Below are 25,919 nucleotides of genomic sequence, written 5' to 3'. Positions count from 1 at the left end.
CCCCGCCCGCCTTCCTTCCCTCGGCTTTCGCCGCTGCCTTGGCTTTTTCTCCCTCTCCAGCCCTCTTCTCCCCTGGCTTCCCTCGCTGGATGCAGCTGAGGAAGTCAGCCGCTTTCTCTCTTGTAGCCGCTCAAAAGAAGTTGCAAATCAACTTTTTGCTGCTCAGATGCACGTAGTTTCCCCACACGAAGACTATTCAGTGTTTTACAGGGCTGGGAAGCTGGTGGAGCTCTTGGGAACAGCTAAAGCGCTGTGAAAGCGTGAAATTGTTTTTGTGGGAGCTGTTCTGATTGTTACAACAAGTAAATCGCTAATTGTGAATTTTTGTTCTGTCCTATCTTCTTTTACCATTCTCTTTGTTGCGTTTCTTGTACCGACAGATTTTGAGAAGAGAGGGAAGAAGGAAGTGTGTCCAATACTGGATCAGTTTCTTTGTCATGTTGCTAAGACTGGAGAGACGATGTAAGTGTGACTTTTTGGTGATCTTCAGTTGTAGCTTAGAACATTTCTGCGTTTTAAGTTGATGAAAATGCTGCCCAGGTTCTCTTTTTGTCTATGGGTTGCTTCTGCCAGCTAAGCAAGCTTGCTTTAGTTCCCATTTAATTTTGGAATGATTAGCTTTGTTTGCTGGCAGTTAAGTTTTATCAAACAGCCTCATTCTGTAGGCTTCGCTCAGGGGTGTCTGTCAGGTTTCAACAGTGAACCTGTTGCTCTTCCTACATTTTATGTGACATTTAGGTTTTTTACACGGGAGGTTCAGCTCACCGTTGGAACGTCTGTTGTACTATCTGTTGTGTACAGTATCTAGTAGTATTATTTACATAAAGGTACGAGCGGCTCAGATGATTTCTCTCTGCGCTCTGCATGCGGTGCTGCGCGACCATTGCGCGCAAACGCTTTCGCCGGGGAGAATCACGTCGGTGCTTTCTGCAGAGGTGACGTAGGGGAGCCGCTCTGGGTTCCCGTAGCGGCTCGTTTTTCCGCTCGCCCCAGAGTTCCACTCTTCCTGGACGTTCCTTGGCGGCTCAGCCCGGCGGGTTTCCAGGCGGAGGTGTGAGGGAGCGGGAAGGAGCCGCGCTCCTGGGCGAGGGTGAGCGCGGGCGCTGCGCTGGGTGACTTCCTTGGCGGATCACTATTTGGCAGGAAGGGGAAAGGCTTCCCTGGGTGCGTTGCTAGCGAGTTGCTCACTTTCTGGCTCCCCGGCTGCCTCCTTGTTTTTGAGGCCTAGTGCCAGGCTACAGGCTGCAGCAAGAGCTGCGCGCTTCCACCCGTGTTTTGTGAGCAGCCCGGGATCACAGGGGCTTTGTTTAGCTTTCTAGAATCCCTCAAACTTGTAAGAGGCACGTACGTTCCCGATTTTGGTGGAGTTTTCATAGTTTTGTTTTCTGGTTTTTTTTTAGTGCTGATGGAGTTAATGGTTTTGAAAGGAAAATAAGCTCCGAAATGTGCTTTGCTCTTGGAATAGGAGGCTTTGGCTCAGCAGAAGTACACACCTGTAATGGTTAATATTTTGGTGTGGTACTTATTTTAGTACAGGCTTACTGTGGTGTGTTTGGTCTCTATGATATGTTTAAAATATTTTTCTCGGGCTGTTTTTGTTGTTTCTGACACTCTTGGATATATTCCAGAGTAATTTTAAAGAGTGATTGTATAGGAGCAAGTTCCTGGGGAAAATTCTTCCCTGTATGAAACTTGGAGAATGAATAAACTCTGACTTTCTTTCCATTTGAGAAATCTATATTTAAAAAAAAAAAGTTATTATTTTATTATATTGTTATAAACTGTTGCTAAACATGAACTGGAGTCTGTCACATGTAAGTTCGTGTAGAACCCAGCCTTTTATGTAACCCGGGTTTTCTTTGACTTTTTTTCAGATCTGTACCTGTTTTCAGCATTTTTTTACCCTTTCAGTTGCATTGAATTGTTTTATAATAAGTGTTGGGTGTGAACATTGGAAATATCTAATATAATCTGGAGACAGATATGGAAATATTGTTCCATAATGTTTAATTTGCTTCTCATTACCTACCAAAGTAGGTATTTCTTAACTGAATATGCTTATATTTTTGCTGGTGTGTTATGTATCAAAGTTTTAAGAAGAAATGAGTAAAAAATAATCTCATGGTAAATATTTTTGTAAAGATTAGTAATATGCATTATAAGAACTTAATGTATTTTTAACTTAGTGTAGCTTGACCACTATAAAAGTGTTCCTGAATACACAAACCTACCAAATATACATATTAATTCAAAATGAGGTAAATATTCTTAATTTCCAGTTATGCAAAAGTAGTTTTTTTAAATAGAAATCTAAACCAGTAATAAATATATTGCCTTGGAATGAAAAGATGAGATCTAAAATAGTTAATAGTTTATAGTAACATTTATTAGGATTTTTACAGAATTCAGAGCTTAGTTTAAAAAAAAAAAAAGGATAGTTAAGTCAGGGATAATTACACAACTGGTTTCTAGACTTGCTTATTGAAAAACAATGGATCTTACTCAGTCACGGCCTGTTCCTAAAGTAGCAAACAAAAGGTACCCATGTAAGGAAGGACCAGGGCAAATAAGGACAAGCTAAATCTGAAATGTTTTTTTGCTTTGAGTTATTATTTTTCCTAGGAGAGTTATACAGTGTTCAAGGCAGTTCTCTCAGCTTTCTAACTTCATGATAAATACTGACTTTTTTAGATAATACACTGCAGCCTCTGTCCTAGGTTAAATGTAGTGTGTTCTACCCGCCACACTTCTTCCAGACATAGTTGCAGCAGATCTTGTAAACAGTTAGTGAACTCACTTTTGAAGGGTGGTAATGAAGTAAATTAAAATGACTTTTAAGCTTCTCATCAAAGCGTGATCATGACATATATAGCTTGCTTAACAGATCGAAAGCACAGGCTCATCTAAGGCTGTTGGGTACCTCCCTGCCCCTCTTAATTTCAGTGTGCTTATTTGTCCAAGCGAGTTACGAACAGGTAGATGCAGGTTTAGGTTAGGCTGTAATTTTACTAGTATTTCTCTTGGCAGCAGTCTTGGCTAACACGGCCCTCGTGTCACTGTTTCGCTTGTGCTTGTTCAACTGTTCACGTAGCTGCATGGTAACCTAGAGCAGGAAGCTGCTCGCAGTTGTAAGTAACTTTCTTTTTGGCAGTGCTGTTGTTAAAAAACAAGGTTCAGTTCATTGATCCAGCTTGTTTTGTCCCTGTGAACTGATATGTCAAACCCCAGCGCAGCCGAGGAGGTGGTGTAGGGGAGGAACAAAGGGTGAGAGTTGTATAAGCCAACGCCCCAACTGTGATAACATAGTTGGTGTTGGGTGTCTTTATTGTAATTAAAAGCCTTTCATTCACAAGGAAAGCCTGGAATAAAATTGTTGCTAAATTTGGTTATATTATCAGCTTAATCTTAGTTGTGTTATCAGTTCCTTGTAGTAAAAGCCTGATCATAGAATCACATGTGTTAACTTTCATCTATCTGAAGTTTAAGGTATCTTCTTGTGCAGAGTTAACCATTCACATAATTGTTTTCGAGATTATGCCCCCCATTTGCAAAAGTCAGTCTAAACTTCCTTTATAGGGGAATAGAATTTGCTTGGCTACTTTGAAGTATTTTTGTTCCGTAATGGTTGCTATGGTAACACTTAGCCTTAGGTGAAATATAAGGTTAATAGTTCAAACTTTTTTTAATCTTGTGTTGAGCCTTAGGACTTCTTTTCTTTTCAGAAGTGTGATGTACTCCTTAACTGACTTGATTTTTTTACTAAGATATTAACGTGAAATTTCCTTAGTGAGACCAAATATAGTCAGGGAAGATCATTGTAACCTGCTTTTGACTTGCAAAACTGATAAAGTGAAGAGGTGTAAAATTTGTTAGTCTTAAATACTTTATCTGAAAGACCTCTTTAAAAACAGGTTATGTTTTTGTTTGCTTTTTGCATAAGAAATCCACTTACCTACTTTTTTTCTGAAGTAGAAGTGATTTTAAGAGATAGTACAAAAAGCATGGCAATACTAGAAGTGAACTATAAAAGTGAATGTTTTTTCTTGTGTAAAAATCTTAAAGATCACTTACCAATTGTGAGCTTGTGTCTTTGTTTTTTAAACTGTTTTCTCTTACCTCTAAAGAAATTCTCTTGGATTTAAAGTCACTCTGCCCTTTCAATAGTGAGAGTGTTTCTAAACCTTGTATTTAGGTACTTCACCAAGAAAATCCAATTTGAGGGACTGGAAAGGAAAAGTAGAATTTTCATTTTGTTCTGAAGTGGAAAATAAAACTTAAAAATCCAGAGGAATCAAGAGTTCTCTATCATTTTTCTCTGTGTTTCCCCCACTCCTGCCCTGGAGGGGCGCAGCTCTAATGGCTTACTATAGTGGAAAGTATAATACAGATGCTTACTGACAGCAAAGGAATCCAGAAATAAGTAGTGAAGTACCAAAATCTGGAGAAATACAGTACATAGGTAGAAGTGATTAACTGTAAAATCGTTCTGGGCTTAAGTAGTGAACGCTGGCCTGGCCAGGATGCAGTGTAGTTATTCCAGTTCTTGCCTCGAATTGCAGTATAAACAGCCATTAAAATACATTCTGTTTTTATTTCTTTGTGTAGTCAAGTTCTTTCCTCAGTTGCCCTGGAAGATCTGAGGCAGAGGTTGTCTCTGCGGGTTTCCTTGAGGCCCAACACAAATGCTTTTCAGCAAAGTTTCTTGAGTCAAGTTGAATACGTGTGATCATAAAGCAATTATGAACATCTTTAGTATCATGGTAGAAGAGTCTAAGTTGGGAGGGGCTCTGGAGGACTTCCAGTCAGACCCTGTACTCCAAAGTTTAGCCTTTGTGCAGCACTTGGGAGTATCCCTGGTGAAGGCAACAGCCTCTCCTTGGCTCCCTGTTTCACCGCTCAACCATGTGCACTGGGAAAAATGTTTCCCTTGCAGCAACTTGGAGTTTCCCTTGAAGGAAGGTGGGACTGCTGCCGCTTACCACTCGTTTTTGCACCTCTGAAAGGAATCTATTTCTGTCTGGCCTTACACAACTACCCTTCCCATGGTTAAAGACAGCAGGTAGCCTTTTGTCTTTGAGAAGATGACATGCTGCCTTAGCTGTCCACCTGCAGCTCTGTTCACCAGCTTGGAGGCCTTCTGCTCATCTTGCTCTTTCTACTCTCTTATGTTGCATGGCTCCGAATTGGACGTAGCAATGTGGTTGTGGACTCGTGCGTGCCAGGTAGAGCGATATAATCCCTTTCTCTGATACTGCAAATGTAACCTAGCAGGCAGGCAGCCTTTGTAAGGGTGAGGGCACACTGACAGGTGTTCAGCTTCCCGCCTGCCAGCACAGGTATCGGCCCTGGTATTGTCGCTGAGCAACGTCATTTGGGACTGGTTGCAGTTGGACTTTGGACCCCGGTTTGCACAACCACTGCTGTGTGGGCCCGGTGGTCCCCTGAGCCAGTAGCTCTCTGGCTTGGCTACAGAGATGCTGTGGAAGATGGTGCTGTGCATCCTGGTAAAATTAACAGTGTCCACTGGTCTTTGCTCATTGACAGAGTTGGTCAGGTTGATCAGGGATGATTTACTGTTAGTAAATTATATAAGCATAAATATAAGTTACATAATTAGTTCCGTTGAAGATAATGGCAAAAAGTATTTTTGACCCTCTGATACTGTTTCACGTACCCTATGTAGCAGTGAACTTTTTTTTTCTTGCTACGTTTTTGGGAACACTTTTTTGGATTGGTTTAGCTTTTATATTATGTTGTTACAGCAGTGAAATAGTTTGTCAGCTGTATGACTGGAGATACAGTACCAGTGAACACGTATGAGAATAAGTTCCTGATCTCAGCTTTAGTATTTTAATGAAATTACTGTAATTTCCTTTCTTATGTTACAAATATGTAGATTTTTGTAAACGTATGTCCTTTAGCTTAATTCACATGCTTAAATGCAAGTCTAAATTAAATATTTTTTTTCCTATGAAATGATCTCTAGTTTTAGTCAACTAGCAGTTTTGTTACTTGACATGCATACTAGTATTTTTCAACTAGTTTGAAAATTTTATTCTGATTTGGAGACAAATCCTTATCTGAAAAATCTTTCCAACTGTAGGGGGAATGTAGTTCCTTATGATTTTTTTCCAAAACATGAAATAAACCGCTTCTCAAGTTCCTGCTGTAATAAACAGGATAATAATTTCTGAAAGAAGTCTGTGTGCCTTCTTTAGTATAGGTCTCTTCCATTTCCATGTTCTCAGTGAAGCAAGAGATGTGAGTAAACTTCCTTGCATTGTTTCCTGCTATTATTCCTCACTAACTCCATTGCACTAGGTGGCTGGAATTACTCCTCCCTAAGCCCCATTCCACTGCCGTTGTGTTGTACGTGTCGTAATCCACTGGTGCCTCTGAAGAGCAGGAATCTTGGTTGAAAAGCCTGCTGATTTACCTTTGTCAGATAGACTTTACCTTCATGGCCTTTCTACTTATAAAAATTACATATGTATCAAATGTACAGTTGTAGTACTTCAGAGGCATCACTTGTGATAGAGGTGAAATCACTTGCTCCTTTAGGAAGGGGTGTGTTTGTAGTGTTTTGTTTTAAATGCTGCCACTTTGTATCTGTTGGGAGTGAAGTTTACAGTGCAAAGGTCAAACTTGAACTGCCCTTACAAAGTCTGCATGATGAACTGATCTAAAGTTAACTAACTTTAGTCTCTATGGAATACGTGTGTAAGGAAAAACAAAAGAGCTCCTCCTACCAGTGTTCACTTTTCAGTGTAATCAGACTGTTTCAACTGCAGATGTAACTGTAGGAATATGCAGACTCATTTGTAAGCATATTTCTTCCCTGTTACTACATGCAGTGTGTTAGCAGAGCGTTTGCTGTCACTTTGCACAGAAACCTACCCCACCATCCTTTCTGTAGCAGCTACTACATTTGCATGTGCTTCTGAAGAAGTCCTTCTGTAGGCATCCTTCCACTCCTCAGGCTCAGTTCTCTTGCATTGCTTAGCTGGATTTGTTCTTGTCCTCTTGGTATCGTTCGTACTCGGTGTCACGTGTTGTAGGGAAGGAGAAAGGCAAAGGTGCATGCAGAGGGGCGGATACTAAGCAGTGATTGTCTTGGGGCAGTGGTTTATCAGGTTTGTGGATAAACCAGGCAAGTGCTACTGTTCCACACCTGGCAGGTCTCAGTTTTAGAAATACCACTGCTTGAAGACAGTTACAAGGTTTCTGTGGTGGCTACACTTGATGAGGCTTTGTTCCAAAGTGGTGAGGGAGTTTGATGATGCAGAAACACCTAATGCCTGGGCAGGTAGGGTACACCTTGTCAGCCCAAGCTTAGCGTCTGGCACCTGAATTGCCTGGTGTGGAAGTCAGTTGGGTGACTATTGTTTCACGGAATTGTTAAAGTTGAAATAAATATGGTTATCTAACTTTCAGCAAAATGTCCAGTCATGTTAAAGGCAGACCTGGACCATCTAAGTGGATTTTGGGTGGTATTTTGACACTGATAATCCCTGTCTGCTATCAGCAATCTGTTTGGCTAGTGCGATTCAAAGGCAGCCACAGTTATCTTTGGTAGAGCAGATGAATATGAATGTTCTTAGGACTTGCTTGGTTGTACCTTGTGAGGGAAGTCAGATACTTTCCCTCCTCAGAAACTTTTTGTTCTAGCCACTTAAGTGATGTTGTTTACAATTCTAAGGTCGATATGAATGTGACTTTTAATGTTTAAAGGTGAAAAATGGAATTTCAGGAATATACTTACTGAAATCATGCCTCTTTTGAAATTGTTTCTTTCAGTTTGTTGTAGTAATAACTAGATCAAAGTCTTGCATTGTGCTTATCCAAAAGTCTGTGTTTTTAAGACTTGGAGACCTTTACTTGGTGTGCACTTTATAGGAACGTCAGTATCTGGGGTGATCATTCTACATGTAATAAAACTTGAGATTTGTGAAAAATGTTATTTGAAAGTATGCGTAAATTAAATTAAATGGAGAGTAAGATATCAGAGTAGGGTAAGAATTCATATATTGGTGTATGATAAGTGGGAGTAGGTCAGTACACGCACCAGTTTATGCTTAGCCAAAGGTAACTTTTGTTTTTTAGATAACTATATTAAAAAATGTACTTTTTCGAAAAATTCTGAGTCCTAATTCAGATTTTTCTGTTCTGTGGTACAGCTATATTCTGTTGGAGTCAGCTGAATATTTATCAGCAGAGATCAGAATTAGTCTCTTGATGATTACAGATATTACTTTAATGCCTTCATCAGCTGTCTGTTCCCACACCTAAGTCTTAATCTTTGTTGTTCCTGGCAATAGCAGTGGTGATTTGCAAGCAGTAGAGAGGTGAACACTCGTGCTACTGAAGCAAATGTACTTCTAATGTGTTACAATTTCCGTGGTTCTGGAATGAGCTCGTTATGCTCACAAGAGAGAGAGCAAACGCTTAATTTACGCTGACAACAATCAGCAAAAATACCTTCTGTGCTTGTGGGAAATACCAGTTTTTCTTCTTTTGAGCTTTTCCTTTTTTTTTTTTTTTTTTTTTTTTTTTTAGATTAAAGTGAAAGGTAACATGAGGTCAAACCCTACTGAAGATAAAATGTGAGAGCCTTTTAATTTTGCAAGTTACCAGGTGAAAGTGAACAGGATGCTCCCCCAGGAAGGGTGCTTGCCAGTGTGTTTTCCCTGACAGGAGCACACCATTTATATAGCAAAGCACCCTGTTTCAGTAAATTCACTCTGCTGTGTTACCTGAAGTTTAAAACTAATTGCTCATTCAGAAATACCGATACAGAATCTAGCACTTGCTTACGGTTTTAGTTGAACGGTAAGTTGAAGGGTTTGTCTGTTTGCCAGAAGCATTTGAGAAACTGGTCTGCATTGATGCATGGGAGATTTTACTGTATAAATCCATTGTCATCGTTTGGAATTTCCTGTGTTATTCTGCACTGTGTGGATGGTGGAAATAGCAACAGTGTGCAAAATGATGACATGAAAATTATTTGCATTGAAATAGTATTAAACTAGAGCACAGGAAATAGGAAAAATACTTTAAAATTCAAAGAATATGTGAAACTAAGGAAGGTATATTCTTTTATCTGGTACATGAGTGCATCTACTTGAAAGAATGGCTCTGCTCTCTGCCGTTTGCATCACATATCTTGCTCTTCCTTATCTGTGGCATTAATTTTGTGGTGAGGTTTGCGATCTGCTTCACCTCCCTGTGTGTGGGATCACAGGAATGTGTGGGAGCAGCAGAGCAGGCTTGGCCCTTTTGGTGTAGACAAGGTATAAGGTTAAGTAGGTGGTGGGGCAGCACCTTCCTTCTCTGCTCGCTGGGGAATCCTTGATGAACTACAGCGTTGCTCGTCTCCCTGTTAATGGGAGTTCAGTGTTGCCAGCCTTCTACCCCAGAACATTTCAGAGGTATTTTGTGAAAACATTGAAAGCCATTTCTTTACCTTTGGTCACTCCTCGTTAAGAAACAATCTTTGTTATTTATTCAGTAAATAGTGAAATCGTAATTTCTGCACAAAAACTAAAATGTCAAATGGCAGCAGTGGTTGGTTTTTTTTTCTTTTGCATAAAAATGCTGGTGGTTGTGTTTTACAGGCAGTTCTTAACAAGATTTTTAGCTTGTGCATCCCCTTCTGTGGGTTGGTATACTTGCAGGTATCCATGTTTATATCCAATCAGTATAGCTGAGATTAGGGTGTGACAGGTAAGGTGAAGATTAAATATGAGTGACAAGTATCTCTTGTTAGATATTAAGTGAATCAGAGATTGTGCTCTGGTTCTTTCCTGCTGTGTTCTGAAGGCTTTGCTTTAAAATCAGTTTAGCTCAACGTGAAGTGTTTGTAACATAAATATACTATTATGTACATTTAATGTTTTTAGTTTGGCTTGTCAGAGAGCTAATAGTAGAAGGCTAGAGATGAAAGTGCTCCCTTCTTTTCCTAAGTCCTGATGTTTCTTTTATGGCCCTTTCAAAGAACAGAATCAATAGTAGGTCTGTTTTGTTTTTTATTTTCTGTTCTTTATGGTATTTAGCATCTCTCCAAAACAGATTGCATCCTCTTAAGATTTAAACCAAGTAATTTTGTAATGACCTTAAACACTGTGCAGTCTGAAGACAGACATTCCACCAGGACTCCTGGGACTCTTAATGTTTTAAGTACATAGCTAGGTCTGTAGAAGCTTAATATCCATTCAATGTAATGTTTTTCTTAATTAAAACTGTAATCTGTGAAGCAATTCCAGAAAGATTTACGCAATAATTGCAGTACCTTAATTTCGGGAGGTAGCCTTATTTCAGGCACTCTGAAATCTTCCTGCTGTTCTTCACTTAATTTTAGGTTTCGTTCTGCACACCTTCCATGGGTCTTACTGAAGTTTGAAACTTCATTCTGTGGAGTTTGTCTGAAGTGTATAAGGCGTATGTACTACTTGAGTGTTAAGTCTGGCATTTCAATACAGTTGTTAAAAAGGGAGATAAGTAACTTATCCTGGTTGTGTTTTGTACTTGTGGAGACTTGTAGTCCGAGCTGTACTTTATTATGTCCGAGTCCTGTAGTAGTGTTAGAGGTCACGGTGGTGTAGCAAAGCCTTCCAGTGTAGCTTTAAACATGGGAGAAAGAACTGTATCACTTGTTCAATAGCAGGGAAAGCACTGTGGTTGTGTGAAGGAAGTAAGGATATTGCAATTACGACTTTATATGAAAGTTTTATCTGAAAGTACTTCTCTGAAAGTTAATGTTTTTGTTTTGTTCTCCAAATTACAGGACTTTCCTCCCTATTTCAGGTTCTTAGGTTGTATTTTACTGTTGCCTCTGTTACTTGATTTTTAATATTCGTCAAATCTTGCCCAAATAGCTTTGTTAAACGTTTCTGTTTTTTTGCTCTTTTTGGTGAAATTTGAAGTCTCTCGCAGTGAAGATACCAAGTGGCAAAAGAATTAATAAAAACTTTTGCCATGATTGGAAGAAAATATCAGTTAATTCTCTGACATACAAAAAATAATCTCAGTAGTGCAAGGAACTATTGTCAGAGGGTTCTCTTCTTTCACAATAACCACTGTGGTAAGGAGAAAGCTGCTTTCTCAGTTTCATCAGTACAAACACTTTGAGTAAGCAGGAGATAAGGGAATGAAAGTGTCTTTACTCTCTGGGAGTGGTAGGATTAGATTATTTCCATATAAAATGCAATTTTGTTTGCATAGTATGCGTGTTTGGAAAGATGAATTCTGTACAAATCATGTTAGCAGAGAAGCAATCCTACCTTGCAAGCAACTTTGTGCTTGTAATTCTTCTTTTAAATCAAAGCATAGCATTAGATTACTAGAACTGTTTTTGTCTAAGGTGACCTCTGTCCCTTGTTGAAGAACGCTGTTTATCAAATAGAATTAGTGGGTTTCTAAACTTGGTTGACGTTGCTTGATGAACTTTGATTGATCTGCAGTAAATGGATTATTTACCACAGAAAATCACGCAGTTCAATACAGGTGTGAAATAGTTTGCTTTTATTGGAGGACAGAATTGTTTAGGATTGTGTTCTTCCTTGTTTCCTCTCTCATAGTGCTAGGTTATGTCTCTTGTCTAATATATTTATTTTTTTTTCCTTCCATGTGCAGTTTAGATACTTTTATTGTCTCTGAATGAAACTCTCACTGAATGTTACTACGTACTGCTCGGACTGTGGAGTTTCCTTATACTCCTTTATATCTTTCTTCATAGGGCTTATCGTTCTTGTCTTTGCTTGTCTGACCATATCCTGGAGTTTTGTGTTTGGGGTGTTCTAATACTTTTGTTTTTTTGCATAGACTGTCACTTTATTCAGCCTCTGCTCATTTCATGTTTTTCATCTTCCTCTTCCCCATTTTATTAGCTTTTTCTCATGCTACCTCTGTAATGATATGTAAATAGTCTCAAAACTTGCGTTTGTGACTCATGCTGTTTGTTTGGTCAGGTGCTGTCTGCTTTACTGTTTCATTTTTGTAAAACAACTCAGTATCTTCAAACATGGACGTCTTTTCTGTTACGTTTCTAATTTTTAGTTAAATTGCAAGGTGAGGGACTGTATTCTGGTACACTATTACAGAATCGTAGAATGTGGTGGCTAAACATCTTTTCATACTGTGAAGCACAGTTATTAGCGTATGTTAAGTCTACGACATAATGTCTTGGATTTAAGTGATGTACAGGGACTGAACTCTGGGACTCTTGTGTTAGCTAGCTTCTATGCTTTCGTTTGCTCAACTATTAATTGTACTTTAAAAAAGAATATTTAAATTGTTGATTTACACTAACAGTATTTACATGAGTCCTGGCAGAATTTGAGAGGTGTGGTCTGGTTATGATACATGGATCTATACAAGCTGTAGTTCTGAAATGTGCTGTGGTTGCTTCTTTTCACCTGCTCATTACTGCCTTTAGTGACTTTTTTACCTTGCTAGGTGCTTTTTCTCATAAAATGAGTTTCTTCCTCTAATTTTCTGTATGTCAGAGCAAAACCTTTAGGTTGATATAAGGGAAGGGTAGTGCAGGAGCTGGTGGGAAGGAAGCAGAGGGCTCTTTCTTTCAGAAAAAATGCCAGCTTGCGATGACTTGGAGTATCTCTGAAATTGTGGGCTTGTTAGTGCAGGGTTGCTCTTTGTACAGCTACATTGACACAAGGTGACCCAACTACTGTAGTGAAAGATGCTTTAGGTTTACATAAAATGCATATAAATTTCAAAGTTGTCGTTTTCTAGAATGAAAGTATACTAAACCAAAGCATTTTAGGATCAACTAAACTTAAGTATTGTTTCTGAAGATATTTTTACAGATATTAACAGTGTTAAAAGAGCTCTCCAAGTTGCTAGTGCAGATTCACGAGTTGGTGTAGTGGACAGGAAAAGCGTGGTTTAGAAGGCATAAGTGCATGTTTAGAAAAGGCTAATTATGTACAATGCTGAGTGGGAAGAGCAAGTATTTATAAACAAGCCTGCTCAGAAGAAAGCATGAGTAGTATTTTCTCTGGAATTTCTTCGATTTGATTTCTTTACAGAGCTTAATGTGTTTGTCAGCTATTTTCTGGTGTATAAAACTTAATGAGGTTGTACATAAAGCTGTGTGCTAGAGTTTTGTTTTACTTCCATTTGGCTCTTGATTTATCAACTACAAAAGATACTGACCAAACTTTGCTCATTTTCAGTGTCTCCCATTTTGTAAGAGAGCAGGTAAAATAGAGGTCCTGTGTCCTGATGCTAGAGTTATTCTCGTGCAGCTTGTGATATATGTGGGGAATTTTCTGAAAACCAGTATTTGCCACTTGTTCATCTCTTCTCCCTGCTTTTGTCTGGCTTTCTAAGTGACCAGGCTTTCAGCATATGCTGAGAACTTAAAATTTCTGGAGGTGTAGCTAGAGATTGCTTTGATAATTAGAAGAATATGCTATTTTTAATCTTAATTTTTGTGCTATATTGGCTGTATTGATTATGAACCAATTGTTTTTCTCCATGGATGACCTGCAAGTGAGTTTCAAGAGTTTAGCTGATACTGAGTGTATGTGTCATTTTCACAGACTGGTAAAACAGGAAAGGTAACTTTCCTCTTTTGACACTCACTTTTGATCACTTCCACTGAAGTAAATAGAAATTAAGAAAATCTTGCTATTCTTGCAGAAGTAATTTTTTGTCAGAAGCGAGTTCATTATTTTAACAGTTTATTTTTTCAGATACATAGCTAGATACTTTTCAGTTTTGAACTTTTGATTTGAATGTAAACTTTTATAAACAGTGTAAAAAAATGTTCAGATTTTTCAGTGCGTTGTCACAAGTGTAGATAAGTTATATACACATAATTAAGTTTTCTTGAAATAAGAATCTTTTGTAGAAATCGTTTGTTAACCCACCTTGTGTATTATGTTTCTTTCCTGAGCACTTGTTCAGAGTTAGCTTCAGCCAGAGTCAGGGGACAGAGCTGCCTAGGAGGTACACTGTCCTGTCTGGTAGCTGGGCTGGTAGGTGCTGCTGCCTGAGGGACTGGTCCTAAGGGAACAGGAAGCAATTGCAGTTCTGGGTGAAAGCAGAAGGAGCAGAAACCTGCTCTGTCAAGCTACCCCCACCTTACTTTTAAAGTATTTCCTCCTGGTGTGTAGTTCTGTCCCCTTCCTAGCAGCCTGGCAGACACTGCCTGATACCGAGGTGAGGTTAGAGAGGAAGAGGGACTGCTGCTCTCCGGGTCGGTAGGAAAGAAGGTAGCTGAAGGATGGTGTGCTGAAGTTGGAGATTCTTCATTCTAGGGTAATCATAGAAGAGTTGGGCCTAAAAGAAACAAGTGACCTGCATTGTAGCCTTGAGGAAGCATTCTCCTCCTTCCTGCCTTCCAGGAATCCACTGTGTTGCCACTGCAGGACTGAATTTTGCCAACAATGTTGAAGAGTCTGGAGCTGACTCAGTCTTTTGTGGTGCAAATATTTCCAGTTGAGTGGCTGGAGTTCCGTGTAACTTACTATACTGGAATAAAACTGTTGGTCAGAAACTTGCAAATATTTCCAGTTGAGTGGCTGGAGTTCTGTGTAACTTACTGATACTGGAATAAAACTGTTGGTCAGAAACCAGTTACATAGATTGAAAGTGCTTTAGGACCAACTAAATGGAAGGAAGTTTTAATGTCTAAATTACAGACATTGAGAGCAGAAGGTAACACTCTAGGAGCACAAGGCAACTCTGACTTTGAAGCACTCAAGTATGGCACAAACTGCAGTTACATCTACGACTGCAGCGTGAACATACCACTTTTTGACCGGTTAGCTTTCGTGCTGCTAGTAGTGCAGCCACAGCAGCACGGAATTCAGCAACACTGAACACACCTGCTTGAAAAACAAGTAAATACCTTCGCAGCATGCCTGTCTTGAGCTCCCGCTGCTGTGGTTATGCTGCTTCTAGCAACAGCTTGTGTAGTTGATTTAAAGCTGGCGTTGCTATATCAGGATGAAAGATGCTTTTTATGTCAATATTGCAGAGTATTACAGATGTGAGTTCTTAGCCTTTTTATCATTGAGGAAATAGTAATCAAAACAAGTGACAGTTTTCTAGATTTTTCTATAGGGGCAAAGTGTTACATTCTCTTTTTGTATGTGGCTTCAGCATTGTAAAGGAGGGGGACCTGGTGGGTACTGCTTTCAGGCAGCAGGTTGGCATTTTAAGCTGTGTATGTTGTTGGTTTAGGTCAGCCAGACGACACTGCGTTAATAGTCTGTGGAAGGATACGTGTCACTATTTAGCAAGAAAAAAATGACAATGAAAACTAAGAGCAGCTCAAATTTTAAAGTGTGGAAAAATATCCAGGTGGGGTTGTCAAAGAGTGTTTAGAATAATAGTGAAATCCCCTTCCATGAGGCAGGTAAAACTCTTGGGGTGCTCTGCAGGGAGTAATCTCACTCTTGCATGGTGTTGTTTACTGGAGCTTTTCTGTCTGTTTTGTGATGTGCTTATGTATTAAATCTGTGATTTGTTATGGAAGACTTGGTCTCACTGTGGAGTTGGATAACTTTTGAATTTAACAATCGTAGTAGTAATGCCCAGTACTGTACAGTGGAAACATAGTATTCTGTTCTGGCTGTATGATGCTAATTGTAGCAATAATCCAGTGAGACTCAATGCTGCTGTTTATCTATGCCATTGTCTTTTGAGACCTCATTTCTTCTTTATTTCTGTTTTTGTCCTAGTTTTGTTATTATTCATTAAGTCATGAATTCCCCTCTGCAGTGAGGTGTGCTTCATGATTTCTTGTGAAGTGAGGGGGAAGTTAGTTTTTCTCTTCCAATTTCCCCTGTTCATGCAAATTTACCACTCCTAGTAGAAGACAGGGGTTTCATGTTTGCATCTCTGTAAATAAACCTGATAAATTTCCTCCCCTGCCTTTCACCTCATAATTATTTCTTTGAGACCGAGGAGAAAATTAAGGTAAAGATGACACTGTTTTTCTGGTGACGGTAGGCTAATATGACTGTATTGGGCTGTGGTTTTATATTTGGTAGTACTGGTGCTGGGGAATAGCACACAAGACACAAACATTGTCACGTTACTGGGGAGTTTGCAGCACAAATAGCTGTATCAGCCTGACAGAAGGTCATATGTTGCACGGCGTTGAAAATAGTCAGGGCTGTTTAAGCTAACACTGCTACCAAAGACAGCCTGTAGAAATACAACCTTTGGCTAAGAAGTATTTATTTCAGCAGGAGCTGAAGGGCTGTCCAGGAGTTAAAGTTGTGTGCTTGTTTGATTTGAGCTTGTTCATTCCAAATGTCAAATATAATTTTCTTTCTTTTTGTTGTTGATGTGTTATTCTCCTTGTTTCTTCTTTTTTATCCACTAGCATCTCCATCTCATAGCTGTCAAAGCTCATGCATTGACATGAATAGAATAAAATTGGTAGTAACTGAGCTAAAATAGTTTTCTTTAAGTTGGTCCCTACGCTGCTAAGAAATGCTCTAGACAGAGGAGGCCCGGAACTGCTGTGCCTGTATGTGGCGATTTGGTGGAGCAGGGCTTCCTCAGCAGTTTCCCACATTGGCCATTGTATGCTGCGTGAGATGCCTGTTTTCTTGAACCTTTCAATATATAGAATTCCATAAATGATAAAGCTTTGTGTTGTAAGGCAGAAGGTAATTTAGAAGGATCTTAATGGATAACTTAGTGTTGTGGGAATGTTTTTTAGGAGTCAATTTTTGCTGAAATATTCATCAGCAAGTGCTAACTACGATATAAAATATATATTTGCCTTTCTGAGAGAAAGGGGTACTATTAAATGCTTTCAAGGAGAATGGATACTGAGCAGTTAGTTACAAAAGGCCTTTCAGTAAGATTTTGTAACAGAGGCAGATAATGCTGTGTACAAGAGCTCAACAGTTTCCAGACTTGAAAAACTTTTTTTTTTTCCCCACCCCCACTCCTTTTCTTGTGAGCTCAGTGAAAAAACATGTGGCATGTAAGCTTGGTGGTAAAATTGCATAGAATTTGTATTGTATAGAATTTGTTTATCTTAGGACTGGCATACCAGCATGAATGTTGTTTCGCAAACAAAGTTATGCTGGTTTTTTATGGTTTTAAGGCTGACTTGTGTCTTCATTCTTGTCTTTTATGCAGGGTTCAGTGGTCTCAGTTTAAAGGTTATTTTATTTTCAAACTGGAGAAAGTAATGGATGACTTCAGAACCTCAGCTCCTGAACCCAGAGGGCCCCCCAATCCAAATGTGGAATATATTCCGTTTGAAGAAATGAAAGAAAGAATCCTGAAAATTGTCACTGGATTTAATGGGTATGTATTGTTTGTTTTCTAAAACCAGGATAACAAAAATATTTTCCCATTTTTAAACTTAATTTTTTCTGTGTGTGACTGTTCATTTTGCTTCCTCAAATAGATGAACAGAAACAAATACATACCTTGGAAATACATTGCAGTAGTTTTAGAATTTTTCACTTTATTCTGTCATTAAATGAAAAGTATGACATCCTGTGATACATCAGTCACTCCAATTTTTTCAATATGTACTTAGTTAAGTACAATGTGCATTTAGTTCTTAAGTAATACCCTTCAATGAAGCTAGTATTACTCTGTGTGCATTTAACAGGTCAAATACATAGTAAGTCAGATTTCTTTCAATGTATTTTGAAATACCCAATTAAAAGAAGTCTTTCGGTGTTCAGTTAGTAACTGCTTTGTGGCAGTTCAGTAGCTTTTGAAAAAGTAAAGCCGTGATAAACAAGGTGTAATCAGGAGGCAAGGTATACCTGGTTTTGAATTGTTAAATTGTGCCAGATTCAAATTTATAGATCAAGTGATACTTAATAATTGAGAGATTCGGTGTATTCCATTTATTGCTGACAATGGCTTAAAGTGTATACCCTTTTGCTCATTTCTTAATTATGGAAGTTTTGTTTCCTTTAAAATAAAGCTGCTGATTTTTTTTTTATTTGGTGTGTCGTTTTTAATAGTTTATATAGTATTGTACTTGTTTCTAAGCTGGATTACATACTTACCATAATGTGGGTCTTAATGCTTGCTTATGAGAGAATTTTTCCTCTTTTTTCTCAGCTTGTCAGTGAATAGGCATACTATAAATCTTACCTCCCTGTTCCTCTGAAATTGCAGATTTAGAGGTGCTGGTAGCAGATCCTCAGTATCATATTTTGATGCTAGGTTAATAATTTTTACTGTCATTGTTTCATATTACTTAATTTATTTGCAGTTTAAGTGTGTCTCAGAAATCAGTTGTCATCTTCTCCCCCTCCCCGCTCCCCCCCATGTTACTGTTGTGCAAGATACTTCTAAGAATGTGAAATGCAGCTTGTTCTCAGCTACCCGGTATTTATACCGGGCTACTTCACCGAAGGAATTTAACAACAAACCTATCCTTTATGCCCGAGTCTGCCTCTCTCTTGCCTTCCCCAGCTTTCTGTTAATGCTTCACTGCCCACCAAATTCGTCATGTTCTCGCATGGAGACAGCTAATGAATGGGCTGCTGTTATCTTCCGTTGTTCCCAAGTGTACTAAACAAATCTGGGCTACCGAGTCTGGAGCTTCCTCTGCGGCTGTGGGAGTTTGATCTATTGCTGTCACACTTAAAATTAACTTCCTCATACTTCGAAGTGAACCACCCAGTCTTTGAGGAAGTAAACTGCACGCGTTAGTTACCTTAAAACAACGCAAGAGGATGTTTTGGGATCTAGGATTGTAGAATAGTTCATTTAGTAAATACTGAAACTCCTACGGTGAGGTTATGATTATGAAAACTGAATAATGTGGAGATGTGTCCAAAAACTAAGAGCAACAGGGTTTGGTTTGTGCAGTCAGGGTCAGGCTTCTTTAGAGTTGTGGAGGTCATTTCAGGGTACCATAGTGGAGAGGGAAGCTACTTGATATGACATTATTATTAGGATGTTTTTATAGCTGTTTGTTTAAAAGAGTGAGGGAGAGTTCAATAAAACTAGATTTTTGTGGTTTTTTTTTAAAAACCAACTTCTTAAAAGAAGTAATGAGTTAAAGGTGACCCATTTTGGGGTCTGTCTACATGAAGTAAGTATCTTTTAGCAAAAGCACAAACTTATTGTATCTTATCTGACCTTATGTAATATGCGCACAGAGCCAGCTTCTCATGCTATACTTCAGAATTGCTTGGGAGTAGGAGCTTCTTTTGCCAGTTTCTTTATCCTTTGCTAGTGAACCAGAAAGTTCCTATTAAGTTATTGGGTATCTCTGAAAGAGGAGTCTTCACAGCATGAATAAAACAGTCCATCATAATACTTTTTTTTCTTCCCGCAGCTGATCATAGCTGTTACAAATGATTTTCTCGGATCTTCTGTGAATCCTGTCTATAAAATAATTTCTTTGGTGTGAAATTCATTCTGAACTATAGTGTTGGGAAGTGCACTTTTGAGCGTGTTTGTATAGAATTTTAAGTGGTTACCCTTAAGTGGGTAGATTAGGACTGTTCATGCAGCTCATGTGCTGAACTAATTACACTTCTAAGCATTTAAAATCAATTCTCATCCTACTCACAAACTTTTCCATTGGTGTTCATGTATATATGTACACCAGTTGTACTTGTATTTTCAAATCACAGTCTTAAACTGTTTTAAAACAGTTTTGCTGAAAATTCATGAGGTGAAGTTTACTGTGGATTTTGCCATCTAAAAACATTTGCGAATGTTGGACAGATTATGTGCAAAGGAGGCAAAGAGTGCCATCTGCTGCTCAATAAACGAAATTCAGTTTACTATGGAAAATTTTGGAGGGAAATGAACTGGTTTTGGCTTTTGTTTAAGCCTTTTATAGCCGAGAGTAAAGCAAGAAGGCAGCTTTTACTGCTGGAGTTAGTTGCAAGCTGCACACTGTCTTGAGTATTCCATGAGTAGCCAGGACTTTGATTTTCACAAAATACTTCATGGCTTAGTGTTCCAGGTGTCCGGTTAGGTATGGCTAAATGCCAGTCAGCTTGGCCATGATTCTCCAGGATGTCTTACAGATTTGGCTGATGAAAAATAATTCAAAATTCAGTGTGTTTTTGTTTGTGCGAAATATTTCTGTTTCGTTGTTTTTTGAATGGACAGTCCAGTGTGTTAAAAGGTTGCAAAGCCTTTTTTAATTATGGACTTTTCACCCCAAACTGAAATGGCCATCAGTGGAAAACAGTAGATACAATTGGTGCTGTAGCTGTGTGGAAGATGTAACAGATCGAGCAAATTCATTGTATCCCGTGTGGGAGTTTGATTAAAAGAGGGCACTATGCAGAAGCTGAAAATCATGAAGATTTTGGGTGTCAGATTGCTGGTTGACCAAAAGTTGCTGAATAGTAGTGCTATTTCATTGATATTAAGGAAATTTCAGGGAAACTAATAATTACAGACTTAATAATGACAGCATTAATAATGACCAGATTTGGGGGTTGGGGGTGAAGGTGCTTCTAGGTCAAAACAGGGAGGTGAAATGTGTTTTGCCAGTGTGCCAAAACACTAGGTTTTTGCCATTTTACTTGCTTTTAAGCAGTAACATGTCAGAAGAAATGTTTAAAAAATACCGTTGCCTTTATAGCATTACTTTTTTTGCAGACGTTTAATGTATTTAATGCTTCATCAGCTGCGTTCTAATTCTCCATATCTGACCGATGGAGGTCAACTACATCTTTCTGTTGTTAGAGGCCAAGTAGAGATAAGTTGGCACGGTGTGCTGCAGGGTGAGTAGCAAGGGAAGGCGTAATTAGTTGGGTAAATGGGATGAACCTTTCTGGGTTGGAACTAGGGCTAAGGGTGATTGCATTGTAGCCTCCCTCCTTACTGTTTTCCTGGCGAGAGCTGTAACTTCCTCAGGAATGTAATATACACAGTTCTGAAAAATCATAATTCAGTTGTTTCTACTTTTCCAGCCTCTCTCTGATTACTGCTTGCTTTTAGTTCAAGTGTCAGGTAGCGTGATTAATCGTAGCTGTGCTGACCTGTTTGCACTGAGCCTATGTAGATCTGTGCATCTTTAAGATGTGATGTTTTAGCTAACACAGTATGGCCCTCGAGCTTAGTTCATTAGCTAATGAAATAGGTCTGAGATACCGTGTACTGAGTTCCTCAGAGTGGAATTTTAATGAAAATTTACAGTATAGGCTTATACACACACACACGTATGTATGTAAGTCTGTACTGGTGTTGCTCTAGGTTTGGTGTATTGGTTGTATTGCCAATCAAGAAATGATTTTCAAGCATTGTATCAAATACTCTTCTAGAGGAATCTTTGAAGTGTTTATAGCTTAAACTTCAAGTAGTTGAAACATGCATTTTTACACTTGATTTTTTGAGGTAACTTAAAGTATTTCACTGTTCTATCAAAAGTCACAGAAGTTTGTTAAAATGTGAGACTATGAATTTGCAATGAAAGTTTATGACATCTCAGGTAAATATATGTAAAGTATTGCTTGTCTGAAAGGTCCATTTCTCATTTAAGTAGGGATGAAATTGAGTACAGAGTTGTCAGAAAACACTGTGTGAACCTGATGTTTATGAATTTATGTATTTTACTCTTGAGTTTATTTTTAATAAGTTGTTTCTTGATAGATAAATATAGTGTCCGATTGTGGCAAGCAGAGTATTTGTAACAGCTGAAGTGTAATGGTTCTGCTAATTCCAGCATTGAATGCTTGTTCTGTAAATATATTTTGTAAAAAATGAAATAAACTACAAGTTGAGAATTTTTTAGCTCTAGTGTGATGACTCAAATACATTTTGAATTGTTTACCATTTCTGTTACCTATATTTGAATAATAAATACAGTCTTAAACTATTTTACAATTTGGTTTCCTTTTCCTTGGTCTAATGAATTGTTTGAATTGTGGGATGGTGTATTTGGGATTCTTCTGGACCTTTGTGAGCACAAAAGACAGTGATTTGCTATATATGAGATCAGGGGAAAACAAGGCCTTGAGTTACTATCTTTCATTGCTAATGATAAGTTTGCAGTACTATTTTCTTCTGTCTTCTCAGTTAGGGGGAGAAAGCAATAATGTTGCTTCCTAACAGTCATGCTCAAAAAAAAAAATTAAATTGTTATAAATCTATTTCATTGCAGCATCCCCTTCACTATTCAGCGACTCTGTGAGTTGCTGACAGACCCTAGGAGGAATTACACAGGAACAGACAAATTTCTAAGAGGTGTGGAAAAGGTACGTACTTTTCTGAGAGAGAACACAGCTAAGCAGTCACAACTACCACTTAACTTCTGAGTTACTCCCAAAGGTCTGTTGGCTTCCTTATGGCTCATAGCCCTAGCATAGCTAATAGCTACTCTAAGCGTATGAGTTTTTCATACCTTTTAAGATAAAAAAGTAGTTCTTCTAAACCAGCTTATTTCAGACATTAAAAGAAATCTCAGGGCTATAACAGCTGTGTTTTCTAATTGCTGTGCAGTACTCAAACTGTAGTTTGTGGAGGGTGCAATGCTACTTTTTATATTATCCTAGCTAGAAATAATCAGCTGAAATAATTTGAATTATTTCATTAGACATTTTCTCCCATGTTTGGGTTCATATTGGATCCAGCAGGTGAAAGATAGGGGAAGCCACTTCCTGCCCCAACAAGTCTCTTGTTTCATTATTTCACTCCTCTTGTGTCGAGCATACAGATGTCATGTAATGGTATTTTATAGCTTGTGTCAGAATGTGAGATGCTTCAGAAGTAGGTAGAGATTTTCAGGTTGTGGTTCCACACAGGATTTTCTCAATGGCAAAATTTCCTTCAGGTTCCTACATAACATTATTTGGTCGAAGCAAGGTTAATGTGTAAGTGGATTGGTTTTCACTGTTACAGCAGATGCAATCGGGTAACTTCTTGCAAGTTAAGATGGGAAGGAGATGGTCAGGAATAAATGATGAGACAGGGATTTCAGAGAGCAGTTTCTTAGCCAACTATGAGATCTGTTGGCTCAGATTTTACAGAAAACCCTCACTGAAGTTCATTGGGGTTAATTTAGCTGTCTCTGTGCCAAAAGCCTCCCTGTATAATTGGGCTAAGAATTGATTTCAAGAGAAACTTACCTAATTTTTAAGATAGGTTTTTGGACATTGACAATGATTTAGTTTGATTTACTGTTCAAGAGGGGTGAGGTGGCTAAGCCAAGCCTATGGAATTAATCATTATTTCTGCCTTTTGATTATGCAGAGCCAACATGTTTTAATATTTGAAATACGGCTGCACCAAAAATAACAGATAGTGCTTGCGTACTTTTGAATACAGAACTCATGTGTGAACAGAGCATTTCTTAAGCAGTTTAGAAGTTTTTCAGCATTTCAGAATACTTTGCTTTCCAGAGATACTTCAGTTAGAAATTACAAATGCTTGGGAAGGAGGCTTAATGTGTTTGTCTCATTATGGTGCTAATCTACTTACAAAAATACTTCTAGTGTAATTATGGCCTGACCTTGTAAAGAGAGAGCAAAGATTTTTTTTACAAATCTGTCATCTGTTGGTAGCTTGCAACTCAATTTTCTATAGATATACTTTAGCAGATGTGACCAAAATCCTGTAACTCTGAGCTTTGGAGTGTTGTCAAGAGCTGAAGCTTCTGTTTCTAAACTCTTAATATGTTGTTTGTGTATTACAGAATGTCATGGTTGTCAGCTGTGTATATCCATCTTCAGAGTAAGTATAATCTCGTTCTTGAAACTTTAAGCTTGTGTTGACAGAGGGGACAATGCACCCTAATATATATGTGCCTAATATATTTCTCTTGCTGGCAGTAGTCGCATCCAGAAGACTGACGTGCCGAGTTGAGTTCTGGTTATCAGTAGTTAAGTCGACTGTAGCGATAGTGGTGTGCGAGTGTTACGTGTAGTGCTCTGGAAATGCACAAACAGCTTTGGTGTGGGATCTGTGGTGCAGTTCAGGGTTATCCCTGGCCAGTAAGCTGTTGTTCTGTAGCACAGCTGTTGGAAAAAATGGTTACTCCTCAGTAACAGTTGCGCTGTAAATTAATATCCTAGCCTGTTTCCCTAGGGAAACGTGTGGGTATGTACGTTGTCCCCTTGAGGACTGCCAGTGGGGGACTACTTACGTTTTTTGGGGGAAAATTCTACGCAAACAAGCTTAAAGTAATTTTAGGTTCTTTTATTTATAAGGTTCTATCTTTGGTTTGTTTTGTTAGGAAAAATAATTCCAACAGTTTAAATCGGATGAATGGTGTTATGTTCCCAGGAAATTCACCGGGATACTCTGACAGGTAAGTTTATTTTCAGGAGTTAACTTTTTCTGGATAAAAGCAAGGTAGTTCTGGAAATAGATGGGTCAGATCCCTTCTCATCCCATTGACATCCCATGTCAGTTTGGATCCCAGATTGGTAGCCTCAAAAATGGGGTGTGATGTGAAATACTGGGCAAAGGAGGGTAGAGAAGGCATGAGCATACACATTATATGCTCCGTTTTTTTTTATTTTTAAATTTTACTTGAAACTTCTATCATAGTTAGCATGTTGTAGGCAACGGATTTTTTTTTTTTTACTCAATATAAAATAGCAAAGTACCTGATTCATTTTGTTGTTCTTCTGTTTTGGTGATCTTTTAAAACAAGGTTGTAAATACTTTCTACCTATTAGGAACAAATTACTTTACTAAGAGGATGGGTTAAATTTTTTTTTATTGTTATTTTTAAAGATCTAACGTAAATGGCCCTGGAACTCCCAGACCAGTAAATCGACCGAAGGTTTCTTTGTCAACTCCTACGACAACAAACGGTTTGCCAGACAGCACGGAACATAAAGAATCAAGCTTGCAGCAAACAGAAGATAAAAAACACAGGTTTGTGAGGAGTAATGCATTTTGAGTTTTTACGATTCTCTGCTTTTTTCACTTACATTTAAAAAACATTTTAAAAGAGAATGGTTATCTAAGGTAAACATAATTAAGTCTTAACGTACGTATATCTGCAGCAGGATTTTATGTTTACTTCCCGCTGGTTGGGCTCTCTAGATAACTATTGGCTCAAGTTTCCGCAGTTGCCGTAACACATTTTGTAAGTGTGTGGGATGTACAGTAAAAATGAAGAGTGAATAATAGAGTTCAGAAATCCACAGTTACCGTATCTGTGCCAGGATGTTAAGCTCTAACCAGATGTGGGATTTGATACACGTTTGCCACTAATCCTGACAGCAGCAGCTCTGTGTATCCCCCAGAGCACCTGAACCACTCCTGGTTTTCATGAACAGTCAGGTGAAGGAGTGATGGCTTAGAGGTTTTGTTGTGTAATAAGTGAAGTGAGTTCTACAGTTCTCTTTTGCAGAGTGTTTAACTTGAAGTAGCTGCTACTTTTTTTTAATACATGTGACAGGATAGTGTTTTTCTTTCGTAACGACTACAGCTGCTTTTGTTGTTTATAGTGAATCACCGGCATCCGAATCGGAAGGTGCTCAGAGCAGCCCGGTAAAAAATAAACACGCTGAAGATGATCCTGCAGAAGCAGAAGGACATGAGGTAAAAAGACTTAAATCTGACAAAGAAGGGGAAGCCAGAGATGCACCTAATCAGACTGCCTCCAGTGAAACTTCTTCAGGCATAGGGGAAGAGACAGAAACATCTTCTACATCTCAGGATAAAGAGAAAGATGCTGCTTGTGCCAGACAGCGCTGTACAGAGGAAGAAGAGGAAGGTATTTCACATTTTATTGTGTTTGCTCGGTGTGTTTTGCAAAGAGCTGGGGTTTTCTTTGCTATTGGGATTGCTGAATGTCTCCAATTGTGCATAAAGTTGAACAGTTTGCTCATACTTCAGTTTTGTCTAATTTAGCAATTTTGTTATTTTTTTTGTTGTCCTAACATATATTCATATATGTTTTTATTTATAATATATATAATATATGTGTTATACATTATATATTATATATTATATATATATAATATGTATAT

The 25,919-nt window shown here is 38.4% G+C and overlaps 1 protein-coding gene across 1 annotated transcript; it reads left to right on the top strand.

Annotated features, from left to right (window-relative positions):
- Nucleotides 1–380: 380 nt before the first annotated feature.
- PPP4R2 (protein phosphatase 4, regulatory subunit 2) lies at nucleotides 381–25,691 on the top strand (the record flags this gene model as incomplete). Its single annotated transcript, XM_009869452.1, has 7 exons — nucleotides 381–462; nucleotides 17,131–17,301; nucleotides 22,097–22,190; nucleotides 23,627–23,664; nucleotides 24,167–24,241; nucleotides 24,673–24,816; nucleotides 25,395–25,691. Coding segments are annotated over 7 exons (901 nt in total), but the record flags the coding sequence as incomplete, so codon positions are not given.
- Nucleotides 25,692–25,919: the final 228 nt, after the last annotated feature.

This window comes from Apaloderma vittatum, unplaced genomic scaffold (genome assembly GCF_000703405.1).
Source record: "Apaloderma vittatum isolate BGI_N311 unplaced genomic scaffold, ASM70340v1 scaffold2175, whole genome shotgun sequence".
Classification (NCBI taxonomy): Eukaryota; Metazoa; Chordata; class Aves; order Trogoniformes; family Trogonidae; genus Apaloderma; species Apaloderma vittatum.
This window is presented reverse-complemented; position numbering and strand designations above follow the sequence as displayed.